Below are 13,866 nucleotides of genomic sequence, written 5' to 3' on the forward strand. Positions count from 1 at the left end.
TCTTACCCCTAAGATGGAGATCAGTTCAGCTGATAAAATATTAGAATACACTGGAAACAGAGTTACTGCTGTTTCTTCTCCTACAGTAGCAGCTATTTCTTCAGAACTAATTCAATGCAATCCACGACTCTACAGGCTATGGTTGATGTTTGTAAGTAGTGGCTTTTGGACTGCACTACAGATTTTTCTATTTTGGGCCAGAATTTTAATACTCCATTCTTTATTGCAGCGTCTGGAAACTTAAATCAGTCACTTTTAGACTCTTTCCCAGAGCTCACTAGCCGAAATTTTCAAGTGAGTAATCCTGCTCACTCTACAAAACATTTCATTTCTATGAAATGGTACTCCTGTGTTTTCATGTCCTCTGGAGAAACTCAAGGTAGTCAAGGCCGAATTTGATCACATGCTGTAGCTCGGAATTATCTGCCCTTCCACAAGCCAATTGGCCTCACCCCTGCACATGGTCTCCTAGGGCTTTGGCGATTGGAGATCTACAGGAGATTTTGGATGTCTTAATGCTATCACCACTCCTGATAGGTATACGATTCCACTTCTCCAGGATTTTGCTTCCTCACTGCATGGATGTACTGTATTTTCCAAGCTCAACTGCTTGAGGGCTTATCACATTCCGTTAACCCTGAGGACATTCCAAAGACAGCAGTAACAACCCCATTCAGCTCCTTTGAATTTTTGACCATGCCATTTGGCTATCACAATGCTGCCAGCACATTTAACTGGTTCATAGACGAAGTCATTTGTGGACTGGATGTTGTCTATGCATACATCGATGATCTCTTAATTGCCAGTTCTTCTGTTGAAAAACATGTTCAATATTCAAAGCTACTGTTCCAGTGCCTTTCAGATGCAGATTAACCCTACTAAATATGTTTTTGGCACATCCACTCGTGTTTCTTGGTCATATTGACAAAGAGGGGTATTCAACCTCTTCCTGAAAAAGTGCTGGTTACTAAGGACCTTCTTCCTCCTCCTCCTGCTGCTCCTTCCCTTTGCCAGCTTCACCATTTCCTTGGATTACTGCATTTTTAAAGATGTTTCATTCCTGACTGTGCTGGACTTCTGTCTCTTCTTACTGAGCTCTTAAAGAATCATTATGAATGAGTCAATTACATTGACTCCGGCCCAGGTGGAAGCTTTTAATACTGTGAATCATGAACTTGCTACAGTGTCTCTCCTCGCGTACCCTGTCTCTCATGCAAAGCTTTTTGCTTGTGGTTGATGCATTGGACACAGCAAGTGGTACCATTATACAACAGCTTCATCAAGGACTTCAAGCTCTTGCGTTTTCCTCTCAGCAGCTGAAACCTGTTGAAACACGATACAGCACTTTTGGTCCCAAATTATTTGCGATCTACCTTTCGGTGAAATATTTCCAGCATTTCCTCAAAGGGAGGAACTTTATTATCTATACTGATCTTAAGCCTCTTAATTCTGCTTTGCCGTCTGAGCCTGAGAAGTATCCACCAAGGGAGACTAGACACCTGGATTTCATATCTCAATTTACCAATGATATCCAACACATCTCCAGAGCTCAACCTGACTGCTTTGTCCTCAGATCAAACTCCTCTGGACTCACTTGACACACCTTCTGAATTTGCAACGTGCGAATTCAAGTACCTGCCCCTACCAACTGCTGACATGCAGATCTTGTGACGTGGCAATGGATTTGCCTCATCCTTTCATCCTAGGGACCCACTGTCGAGCTGTAGTCGAAGCTTTGCAGTCTTTCTCACTGGAGTCTCAGCCTCAGTAAAGCTCATAATGGCTAGATACTTCTGGCCAAATATGAGACGTGACATTACTGAATGGACCTGATGTTGCCTCCAGTGCCAGAAGTCAATGGTGCATAAGCACATCCATACCCCTCTCGGCACTTTTAGTACTCCTGATGTATGTATTCACCACATTCATATTGATCTCGTGGGACCCTGGCCTGTCAGTCATGGATTTTCATGTATCTTGACCTACATTGACCATTTCACCCGATGGCCTAAAGCCATTCAGCTAAGTGATATTTCTGCTGAATCTGTAACATGAGCTTTGGTATCAGGATGGATATCACGTTACAGTGTTCCCACCACCATTACTACAGACTGGTAGACAATTCAAATCTCACCTGTTTTCAGAGCTAACAAAAATCATCAGTGCTCAACGGTTCCAGACTACCAGATATCATCCTGCATCTAAGGGAATGGTGGAGCACTTTCACCACCAGTTGAAAGCCAAGTTTCATGCCTATCCTGATACTCAAATCCAGAGTAAGTACCTCTCCACAGTACTTCTCGGCATCCGGACTTCATTTTAGGAGGACCTTGAATCCTCCCCAGCTGAGCTTTTGTATGGTGCTCCTTTGTCTTTGCAACCGGATGCCTACCCAACTCCTTTGGAGAATGCAGATGCTTGTCTCAGTTGATCTTTCTACTCAGGATCCTGCACTTTGAGAACTGCCTGTGTTCATACTTAGAAGTCCTGTCACCCATGAACACTCAGCACCAAGCCATTAAACCTTTGGTCCCTAAAGACACTCCCTTGTGGACCCATGTTTGCGTCAGAAATAATGCAGTGAAAAGTCCTATTGCATGCTGGCACTCTCAGACAAAACATTTTACCAGTGACTTTAATGGGTTTAGAGTCTCCATTGACAGACTAAAAAGGGCCTTCACAGATGCTCATACCCTGGATCCACAAACACCCACTACTCACACACACCCCACCTTCACGACAACCTGCAGTGGTCATTATATCCATTGGCCCAAGAGACTGCAATGCTATTTTTATATGAACTGGCCCTTAGTGCCTGTTATCGTCTTGCATTTTTTCTTAATGCATTCCTGTTTTCTTTTTCCTGTATTTGAATGTTTGTTACCCTTTCATGTATGCGATGTATTTTTCTTTTGCTTTTTCTAACATTTGTTATCTTGTTTAAAATTTTTCAATACTCATACACACATGCCTACACCCAATAACACACATTGCACCACATTATGGCTTCATTAGTTGCCATCTCATGCTATGTGCCCTTGCTTCTGTTAAACCCCTGGTTGGTCACGTAATTAGTAGAGAAAGTTACCTGTCTCTTGCAACGTGCCAGCATGCCAAACTTGCACTTCCGCCCATTTTCCAAAGCATATCATACTGAATGCATCCTGCAAGAAAATTTTCAATGACATCATGGATTGTGAAGCGCTCACTCATACTGCTTCAGTTACACGACTGGCACATTCAGCACTCATGTGCATGTATGAATATTTTGCCTTTATTTCCACTTCTGTGAATATTTTGCCTTTGCTTTGCATTTTCCATTCCTCCTGTTTGTTTGTATCGGCTTTCAGTCTGCAGGAGTGTAATAAGATAGGAAAGATTTGTTTTGCCACTGTGACTTAATTCAGGTGTGCTTTGGCAGACGTCAGAGAATCAGAGCTGGCAGTGTAGTAATACAGGTAGGAACTTCCACACAGCAGTATTGCGCACCTCTTTCAAAGAGCTACTTAGTTGCGGATTTGACAGCCATAGGGACAATATCAATTTTTCTGCTATGAGACTGTTACAACAATCATAATCATAATGTGGCGCAACTCATTTCATTTTTTTATCAGATTTCCCTTTGCAGCTTATAAGCACCAAACTTAAATACATAGTAAGTCATGGGAAATTCATTTATGTCTCGCTACACATCTCTCATTTTTCTAATACTCTTCACTTTTTAACATTTACACACCAACCTAAAAAGAATGCTTATTACTTCAGACACGTGTTTGTTACACTAAAAGAATAAATTACTATGCTTTATAAAAAAAACATGCCTTCTGACATTTATTTCTTCATACACTTCATTACACGTTATGTGACATTGTTATCTTCAAACACATTACATTCGAACACGTTGCAACTCTGAACCTTGATACATTGGTGACAAACCCACTAAACAGCATTAGCCTTCTCAAACTGACAAAAGAAGCTAGTCATCAAATCCAACAGGGTTTCCTATTTTTGGCCTCTCTCTTAGGCTGAAATCACCATTTTCGAACTTTGCAAACCATCTTCTGCAACTTCTTTCATTCAAGCACTTTTCCCCGTAAACAGAATGGATATTTTGGGCTGCTTCGGCTGCATTGTTTCCCTTTTTGAACTCATAAAGCATTATGTGCCTTAAATGCTCCTTCGATACATTCATTGTTGAGAGGGTAATATTAGTAAGAAAGTCAGTCATATTATTCTGTAAAAAGAAATTATTTAAGTTAAAGGTTTCCAAATTCATGAGTATTAACCAATACCATTTGACATTTCAGAGTACTGTAAAATTTGATAGAGATTACGTATATGATATTTCGGACATTATATATGGGATGACCTGATATTATAGAGGGAAAACTTTTCTTTCTTTCCTTTCGTAGATTTTTGAAATAGAGTGTTAACTTCTATTTATCAAATTTAATTTACTTCTGTTAAAGAGAAATGTAATTAGGTGATTTAACTGCAGGTGATTACTTAAACCTGCACGCTCTTCAACCAAGGCAGTCAAGTATAAATAATACATTTAATAAAAAGAGACATTAATTAGCACAACTATTTTTTTTTTTACTTTAGATTCAGGAAAAGGATAAAATAAAAACATACCTACAAGAAATTATAAACGTCTATATTCTAAAAACATTTGCTAATATTTCAATAAAACAGTATCACAATAGGGCTAAGAAGTTGCCAAGGCTGAAGAGCAAGCAAGAAACTTCTTAGTATATTTCAATAAACATGCTAGAATAGGGTTAAAGAATCAGAAGGATCTTAGTGAAGTTAGGGTTCCCATAACAATAACAATAAAACACCTTAACAAAAACATTACACAGATCGTATAGCTAGTAAAGATTGCTACTTTTAGACTCATTGACATGAGCAAAATTGAGATGTTATTCTATGTGAGTGATTATATTGATTCCATAGTGTGCATGTATGTATATATATATATATGTATGTGCATATATATATACAGACATATATGTATGTATATATATGTGTATGTATACATATATGTATATACGTATGTATATATGTCTGTGTATATATATATATATATATATATATATATATATATATATGTGTGTATACATGTATATATATGTGTGTGTGTGTATATATATATATATATGTATGTATCTATATATGTGTGTGTGTTTATGTATATACATATATGTGCATGTATGTATATATATGCATACATAAGTAAAATATTATTGAAATTTTATATATATATATATATATATATATGTGTGTGTTTGTGTATGTATATATAATGTGCGTATATGTGCGTGCGTGTGTATATATATATAAATAAATACAAACACACACACACATTCGCACATATTTAATAAATATTTACCCAATGCAAAAATCACATACAGTCCATTATTAACCTCTTCTTAGTCAACTACAATCAAGCATCTGCCATCAATATATAAAATGTCTTAAGTTGATTTGCTGGCAGGATCGTTAGTATACCAGGCCAAATGCTCCTGAGCATTTCATCTGTCTTGACGTTCTGAGTTCCAATTCCACCTATGTCTAATTTGCTTTTCACCCTTTGGTAGTGGGTAAAAATAAGTACTAGTTGAACACTGGGGCTGGAGTAATCAATCTACCCCTTACCCGAAATTGCTGGCCCTGTGCCAAAATTTGAAACCAATATATAATATGTCTTACTGGTACCACAACATTCAGATATATTAGCCTTTAAAATGGCTACAAATGTAAACTGAAATCAAGTCACAGACTTCAGTTATAACTGACACACACACACACACACACATATGTAAGCAGAATTACAAACAGTGACATTGTTACAGATCTACATTTTTTTTCTTGTATAACAGCGCAACACTGAGACCCAGACAAAACACACCAAAATCAATGCCTTCGTTTTAACTGAATACAATGGTTTTATTCACATGCTATAGAGAGCTCTGCTGTAGCTTGGAGATCAAATAGATACAACCAATATATATATATATATATATATATATATATATATGTAATGTGTAAATATATGGTGCATCAGCAATTTCTTGTTTTGAGATATACTTAACCAGCCAATCTACGCAAAAGGATAAAGCTCATTCCCATAATACAGACTCAGAGGGCCAGTTTCTTTGATTCCCTGGCATGTATACTATACCCTGGATGGGACATCAGTCCATCGAAGGAATACACACTTTTGTCAGATGGGTGAACTGGAGCAAAGTGAAACCGAAGTGTTTTGCTCAAGAACACAAAACATTGCCCAGTCCAAGAATCAAAACCACAATCTTATGATCACAAGTCCAACACCCTAACCACTAAGTCAGAGATACAGCACATAACATTAAATGCATACAAACAAATAAATAGTTACATTTTAAAAGACAATTCAAAACTGGACAAGAAAACATGGGAACCCCAACAAAGTAGAAAGGAAGGACACCAATATAAAGGACATAGGAGAAATGAAATTGGGTACATTTTTTTCAACTGATACAAAGCGGCAACATACTTGACTGAGCTAAATTCAGTACATGAACTAGAAGTAATAAAATTTAAGGATAAGGCACTGAATTTGGTGATATTACCAAAATAAAATTAATGTGATTCTGCTGTACGAAGAGACTTTAGTAAAAGAAACAGCAAGGTTCCAATGACCCTGGAAATGTTTTTGTACTGGGCATTTTTTAATATTACAGGACTCAATGCAGGTGGAAAAATATTGCTGACTTTATAGAAGTGCCCCAGAAGATAAAGAATAGTGAGAGAGGAGAAGTGAAAGCAAAAATAAGAAATTAGGGTACAAACACAATGAGGGCAGCTCCATTTTCCTTCTGGCGCCTCTTCTAGTTCAGGATCCAAGCAGACAAGATGATATGCACGGGGACACGTGTCGCACAGAATTATTTCACCCCCTTGTTGACACACTTCACAGTAATCTTGATGGTCAGTCTACAATTAAGACAATAACTAATATTAGTTACAGTAACAGATGTTAGAGCCTACAAGAAATTTATTAGATTATCTAACCACTAAAGTAATTTGAATTGAGGACTTTGCTAAATTACCCACCTATTAATGTGGCCTTCTTTAACGACTGATCAAACAGACCAAACTAATAGTCTTTAAATGCTCAGCTCCCCATAATAGTTAAGTAGTATTTTTCTTTTTAGTTTGGGTTAAACCCTATTTCTGAAATACTGAGGAAGAATGCTAAATAGCATTTTGCTTAATTATTGAATAAATTCTATCACTCTTGAACAGTAACAAGAGTAGTATCTTCCACTGCAAGGTTTGTTTTGGCTAACTCTATATTCTGATAGTATAAAGTAACTCCTTTCTGAAATTCCCTGTTAAGAAATCTTACTTGCCTTTTTTCCTTTTTTTTTATTTTAATTAGAGTCATCTTTTCTTTATGACTTCTTCAATACCACCTTCCTGGACCCTTTTACATTCAAACCAATCATATCCAGCCTAAATATTCTATTTTATGTAGAAACCAACCAGATCAAGCCTCTCACACCTACCCTACAATGTTATTCTAAAAGTAAACAATCACATCATCAAAATCCTAAAGCTACGAGGTAATACACGATTACTTCAAATCAACTTGAATGATTAAGCATTACATTTGATTGAGTAATGTGAGTGCTAAAGGGTTAATGTACAACTGTTAATCTTCTAGGTAACCATATTAATTTCTAATTTATATGCAACAGGATAAGAGTGGTAGTCCTGCTTGACATCCTCAATTATTGTGCAAAAGCAACTTCCTCAGTTACTGAGCAATAAGCTCAGAGTAACAGTAAATAACAAAATGCTCTATACCTCCGACTAATGTAATTAATAAAATACTATTTTTTCAGAATTACTAGGTTAAAAAAAAAGTCATTAGTCTTCCTTACCAAATTCTTTAAGTAGTCTTAACTAAAAAGCAATGATAGTATATAATAAGAAAGTCCTTTAACCTACAATCGCAAGGTCCTTGATTTCCAACTGGCAACATGCTACATTACACATACTGTGTGTGTAAGTGAGATCACATGTGCAACAGCAATTGTACAAATTCATCAGTGTCTAAGTAGGTGATTTTGATGTGTATGTGTGTGTGTGTCTGTGTGTGAGTGTGTGTGTGTGTAGGAGTGAGAATGCATGCACATGCTCGTGTGCATATTTGAATATTGTGGGATTTGTAAGAGTACGAAGGACTGTATGAAAAGTCAGGAATAACATTACCACCTCGTATCCTTCACCATCGCCATCATCAGGGAATTTGCTGGTTGTCTTAGTTTTTTTCTTCTTAGCTTTAGTTCTCTTTGTTCTTCTTTTACCAGCATTTGCCTCAGCTTTACTGTCACTGATAATGCTGGCTTCTTCTAGCTGACGTTCAAACTCCTCATCACTTGTATTAAAACCAGCATCTTCATCATCCTAAAAATTCAACCATAAATGATCAATACATTTCAAATGAATAATTTCATTCAATTTCACAAAAGGAAAAGAAAACTTAATCTTTCACTTTTAAACTACTCCCACCCAAAACAGTCTGTGTGTACCTGTTCATATTTAGAGCAAAATAGCAACACAGACTTTATTACTATATTAGTACAGGCTTGGTACATCATTTGGCATTGTACAACATGGTTCTTGGAATTACTTCGCTTTTTTTTTACTGCAGTCTTCTATGACCTATTTTTTGAAAAGTTATGAATTTCAAGGATTTTCAAAAGAAACTAGGAGTGCACTAAATAAAAAGAAATGCAACAAGTATAACTGCATGATTCCATAATTTGACTTGATAAAGCAATTTTAAAATTTATGTAACATTTAATATTTTAAATTACTGGTTGAGTAACAAATTCTGCTTCGCTATACTAACTGACACTCCGTCAGTTATGACGATAAGGGTTCGGGTTGATCTGATCAATGGAACAGCTTGCTCATGAAATTAACATGCAAGTGGCTGAGTACTCCACAGACATATGTACCCTTTAAGTAGTTCTCAGGGAGATTCAGCTTGGACACAGGATGTGACAAGGCCAGCCCTTTGAAATACAAGTACATACTACTCATTTTTGAGAGCTGAGTGGACTGGAGCAACGTGAAATAAAGTGTCTTGCTCAAGAACACAACATACTGCCAGGTATCAAACTCACAACCTTATGATCATGTACCGAATACCCAAACCACTAAGCCATCCACCTTCACATCTAGTTATATTAGTGAATCAGTGTGATGTCTGAATTCATTTCCATTTGTAATCTTTTGATAAACATCATTTCAAGCTATTTTTCTTATACGTGTCATCTCTTGTATGCTTGGGAATTCAATGAAAAATCCAATAATGTGCACAAATCTTCTTTGAAATCCCAGACTACACTTTTTTTTTTATAAATCCCAACTCAATATCAACAAATAACTTCACATTTCACTAATTTCATCTATACTTACCTGTAATTAGGATAGTTTTGAGATAACTAGCGCTAAGAACCTTTTGTTGTGTTCCAAATGCCATTTTATGAAATCTACTTACATTCACAATTTTTTTTTTTTTTTATAATTTAATTGAAAAAGAGTGGATGTGTTCTTTGAAAAATGAGGAAATGATTAAACAAGCCTGAAATCACATGAAGATGACATGATATATTTGTAACTATTTCTATGGGGACGACATTGACTAAAGAGCAAAACACTAATTCAACAAAATGCCACGAATCCCTGAGAAAAACGAGAAAATTGAACTTGTAAAATTCTATCATTAACCAAGAATCCACTAAGTTCTACACTAAGGCAGATGACAATCTTCAACCTGAGAAAAGACAAAGAACATTTCGAAATTATTCTAATACCATTCTGGAGTTGAAACCTATCCATTACACTGACCCCCACTCAATACCCAATATATAGTAAACTTGTACATCAGGATATTTTAAATTCCTTTTCTTTTGCCTGCTTAATTTCACTGGTCTGTTTCTCTAATAATATTCTTATCACAGACTGTGTATATTTTTCAAGTAAATGTTCTTACTACAGACTATGTATATTTTCAACTAGGTGATTTATCCCTGCCTGTATATAACTTCCCCACTGATATCATGTAACTTTTACAACAATAACTCTCCCAAAACCAGATAGCATACTCTCTTTCTCTTAAATTCTAAATTAACCCATCATCAGAAATCTACCTGGGAGTTGTACCAAACATTCAACATTATACAAACACGTATATATATATAAACATTCACTCTCACACACATACAAACAAATCCTCACATCTACATTCAGAGACAGACATAGACAAACAACAACAACAACAACAAAAAGTAGGACGTAACAGCGAAAGCCAATAACTAAGAAAGGTTTCACTATATGTTAACCTACCTTAAGGATAGCAGTAAAACCAGAACAGCATGGTTTTACTATCTATGAACCTACCTTAAAACAGGGCAACTGATAGAAGCCTTATCTATCTGACTGGGTTGACTCGACACATTCAATTGACATTGAATGATGACTGAATCAGAGGATAGAAATACTCACGGTACTAGCCTTCCTTCTCTTTTTCTTCTTAGTTATTTTTATTTTCAATGGAGCTACAGCTTTCTTAGTTTTGGTTTTCTTAGTTTTTGTAGGGCTCCTCTCGTCCATTGGTTCACTTCCTTCACCTTCTTGGTTTTCACGAAGCACTGCATCCAACTGTTCATCGTCCATAGCTGAGGAACAAGAAATTGAAAATTACTTAAAATTCAATAAATGTCTTCACAAGCTTGTCCATCTTAGTTTTCCTAAAGTCCAGTTTTGATTTCCTGAGGGTCCCAACTACTGTAGCAGTAAAGAATTTTTCTACAACAAAGCTTTTGGAATGTTACAGCATCTTCATTTTAACATCCACTTTCCCATGCTTACATGGGTCAGTCAAAATTTGTTGAGGTAAATTTTCTGTGGCCAGATGAACTTGTCACCAACTCTCATTTGTTACCAAGTAAAGTACTATTTTCCCATGAGCAGACATGTTTTCACGGATGACTGGAAATGAAGGACACCGCTTGTGTTACTGATACTCATTTACAACTACCACACCATATCATGGCAAGGAGACAGCAGACATATACGTCATCACCTTTTAATGTCCATTGTGCATACTGGAATGGCTTGGACAGTTTCGTAGAGAGTTGGCTAGCTGGAGGGCTGCCCAGGCTTCATTTGTCTGTTTTGGCATGGTGTCTGGATGCCCTTCCCAATTCCAACCACTTTACAGAGAGTGGGTGCTTTTATATGGCACTGGTATGGACACTTTTACAAAGTATGTATATATGTATGCAGACATGACAGGCTCCTTTCAGTTTCTGTCTACCGAATACATTGACATGGCTTTGGTCAAGCCAGCGCTTAGCAGAAAACACTTGCCCAAAGTGCTACACAGTGGGACTGAACCTAGACCCATATGGTTGGGAAGTAAATTTCTTATCCCACAGCCACGCCTGCAACTTACATGTACATCTCTGTAAACTCAATACTATATAAAGAGGGAAACTGCTGTTTGAATGTATCCAGGTAATTTGCTGAATTTTGATGCATTTTTAATATTCGCTTATTTGAATAAAGAAAACTACACTGGCAATGGTGACACACACAAAAAAAATAATGATAAAACGTTTTACATCAATACATTAAATAATATTCATATACATAGAAACAAGTCTCAATTGCTCTCAAAGCTACCATCTATAATTTGCTTTTCAAATTCCCCGTCACCCGCAAATCACAATCTCTCCGCTAAATACCTCTCTAATTTCAATGATAGCTGAACATATGACAAAGGTAAATGTAATTTTAAATTTGATACATGATATTTTTTTTTTGTAACTATCCCATTGAGGGTTGCAAATACTTTTTGCTTTCTCCCTCAATGATCATCTTTTTTTTTGAGCCATCTCCAATAATTTGCCAACAAGAACATTAGATATGTCTCGGATTTAACCACCGAATCAAAAGATGTTTGAATTTTAATAGTATACTTTACCTCGCTGTTTAGCCTTAGACTTGTGAGGATTCTTCTCACAAAATTCCCGCCATTTTGCAGCCACAATGGTTATCAATTTTGCCATGGCAATTTTGGGGTTTTCTTTTGTGATCAACGGCCGTATAAACTGACTAAATGCTTTGTAATTATTCAGTGTTTGATAATCTTCTGCACAGAATTCTACATCAACATTATTTAATCCATATTCAGCACAAATTTCATCCGATGTTCGTTCCTGATAAAGGAAAGGTAAAACAATGCTTGAAATAAAGGAAGACATAAAGGATTACATCACATTATTATTAAAGAAAACTGGATAATAAACGGATATCATCAGAATATAAGGCTTATCAATTAATATCAAAACAAGAATTATTTATCCGTGGATATCAGAAAGAAAAGGTATTTTCAACTTTTATTATTATAATCTTTACTATATATAAATAGTCAAAATCTCACCAGGAGTGTAACTATCTACATATGCATTACATCATTTAATATCCACTGTCCCATGCTTGCATGGATTGGACATGATTTGAGACAAACTTTCTATGGCCTAATGCCCCTCCCATCTTCAACCCTCACTTGTTTTCAAGTAAAGTAATATTTTTCCAAAACACTGGAAGCAACCTCACTTGTATAATAATGGTACTCGTTTACAACCATCACATCATGTCTAGATGAGAGTCTATGTATATATGTGTGTATATGTGTGTGTGTGTATATATATATATATATATATTCACACACACCTTTTAATTTTTAACTTTCTCTGTAGTTTGTCTGCAGCCATGTTGGAGCACTACTTTGAAGGGTTTGGTCAAAGAAATTGACCCCAGGTCTTATTTTTTGTAAGCCTAGTACTTATTCTATCAGTCTTTTGCCAAACCACTAAGTTACAGGGACATAAGCACACCAACATTGGTTGTCAAACGGTGGTGGACACTTGCCCAAGGTGCCATGCAGTGGGACTGAACCCAGAACCATATGTTTGGGAAGCAAGCTTCTTACCACACAGCCATATCTGCACCAGGCCTCCAACATAGTCTCTGCCTACCAAAGGATATAGAGGAAGGCACTAATCCAATGTACTGTGCAGAAGTACTGAACCAAAGACCAGATGGTCGGCAAGTAAACTTTTTAACTGCAGAGCTACGCCTAACCCAAATGCCTAACAAACCTACTGCATAGATTTCCTTCTACCAGTCTACATTGAAACAATTATTGCAGCCATTATTTATTTGTATATTTTCAAAATTTACGAATTTCACCTTATCTTGTGCCTTAGCCTTTTTCTTTCTCTCTTTAGGAGATATTTCTTCAGCCTCGTGGTCAGATTGTTGAACAGCTGCCGAGTCGCTATCCTGTAACAGAAATTACAAATAAGCAAATACAAAAACAAGTCTAAACTCTAGTTGAGTTATAAAGAATTTATAATCATTTCAATTGTTTTAACAATTACACTTTATCGTAAAAACTCCTGTAGTTTACGCATTTTTTCGCAAAAATAAAAATAAATTTTAGGGGTGCATAATAACAGGAGTAGATCATTTCCAGATTTTTTTTCTTTTGTTGAAAAAAGACGTACAAAATGTAAACATTCGTATCAGAAGTCGACTCAGTATCAGAATACATTTTTACAGACAAAATAAGGGCCTAAATATAATGAAGTTTACTTTTATTTATGCTGGACAGTATAATGCTTACTTTTTCTGGATAAATTTACTAAAACTACTTTTTCAAGTCTGACATTCATGCTGGTAATTACAACCCTGGCCATATTATTATAAACAACACAAACACTTTGTAATTTAATA

The 13,866-nt window shown here is 36.2% G+C and overlaps 1 protein-coding gene across 15 annotated transcripts in view; it reads right to left on the reverse strand.

Annotated features, from left to right (window-relative positions):
• Positions 1-13,866, reverse strand: part of LOC115224556 (chromodomain-helicase-DNA-binding protein 4) — a 115,210-nt gene that overhangs the window by 81,524 nt on the left and 19,820 nt on the right. For 12 of the 15 annotated variants that reach the window (XM_029795470.2, XM_029795477.2, XM_029795478.2 and 9 more), the window contains 5 exons: positions 13,321-13,413; positions 12,050-12,284; positions 10,567-10,739; positions 8,263-8,457; positions 6,835-6,978 (listed from right to left, as the gene is read on the reverse strand). In XM_029795470.2, coding sequence (XP_029651330.1) covers positions 6,835-6,978; positions 8,263-8,457; positions 10,567-10,739; positions 12,050-12,284; positions 13,321-13,413 — 840 coding nt within the window. The remainder of the gene's footprint in view (positions 1-6,834; positions 6,979-8,262; positions 8,458-10,566; positions 10,740-12,049; positions 12,285-13,320; positions 13,414-13,866) is intronic. The other 3 variants (XM_029795481.2, XM_029795469.2, XM_036513355.1) reach the window with 2 other exon arrangements.

The sequence above is a fragment of the Octopus sinensis genome, linkage group LG25, assembly GCF_006345805.1.
Source record: "Octopus sinensis linkage group LG25, ASM634580v1, whole genome shotgun sequence".
Lineage (NCBI taxonomy): Eukaryota > Metazoa > Mollusca > Cephalopoda > Octopoda > Octopodidae > Octopus > Octopus sinensis.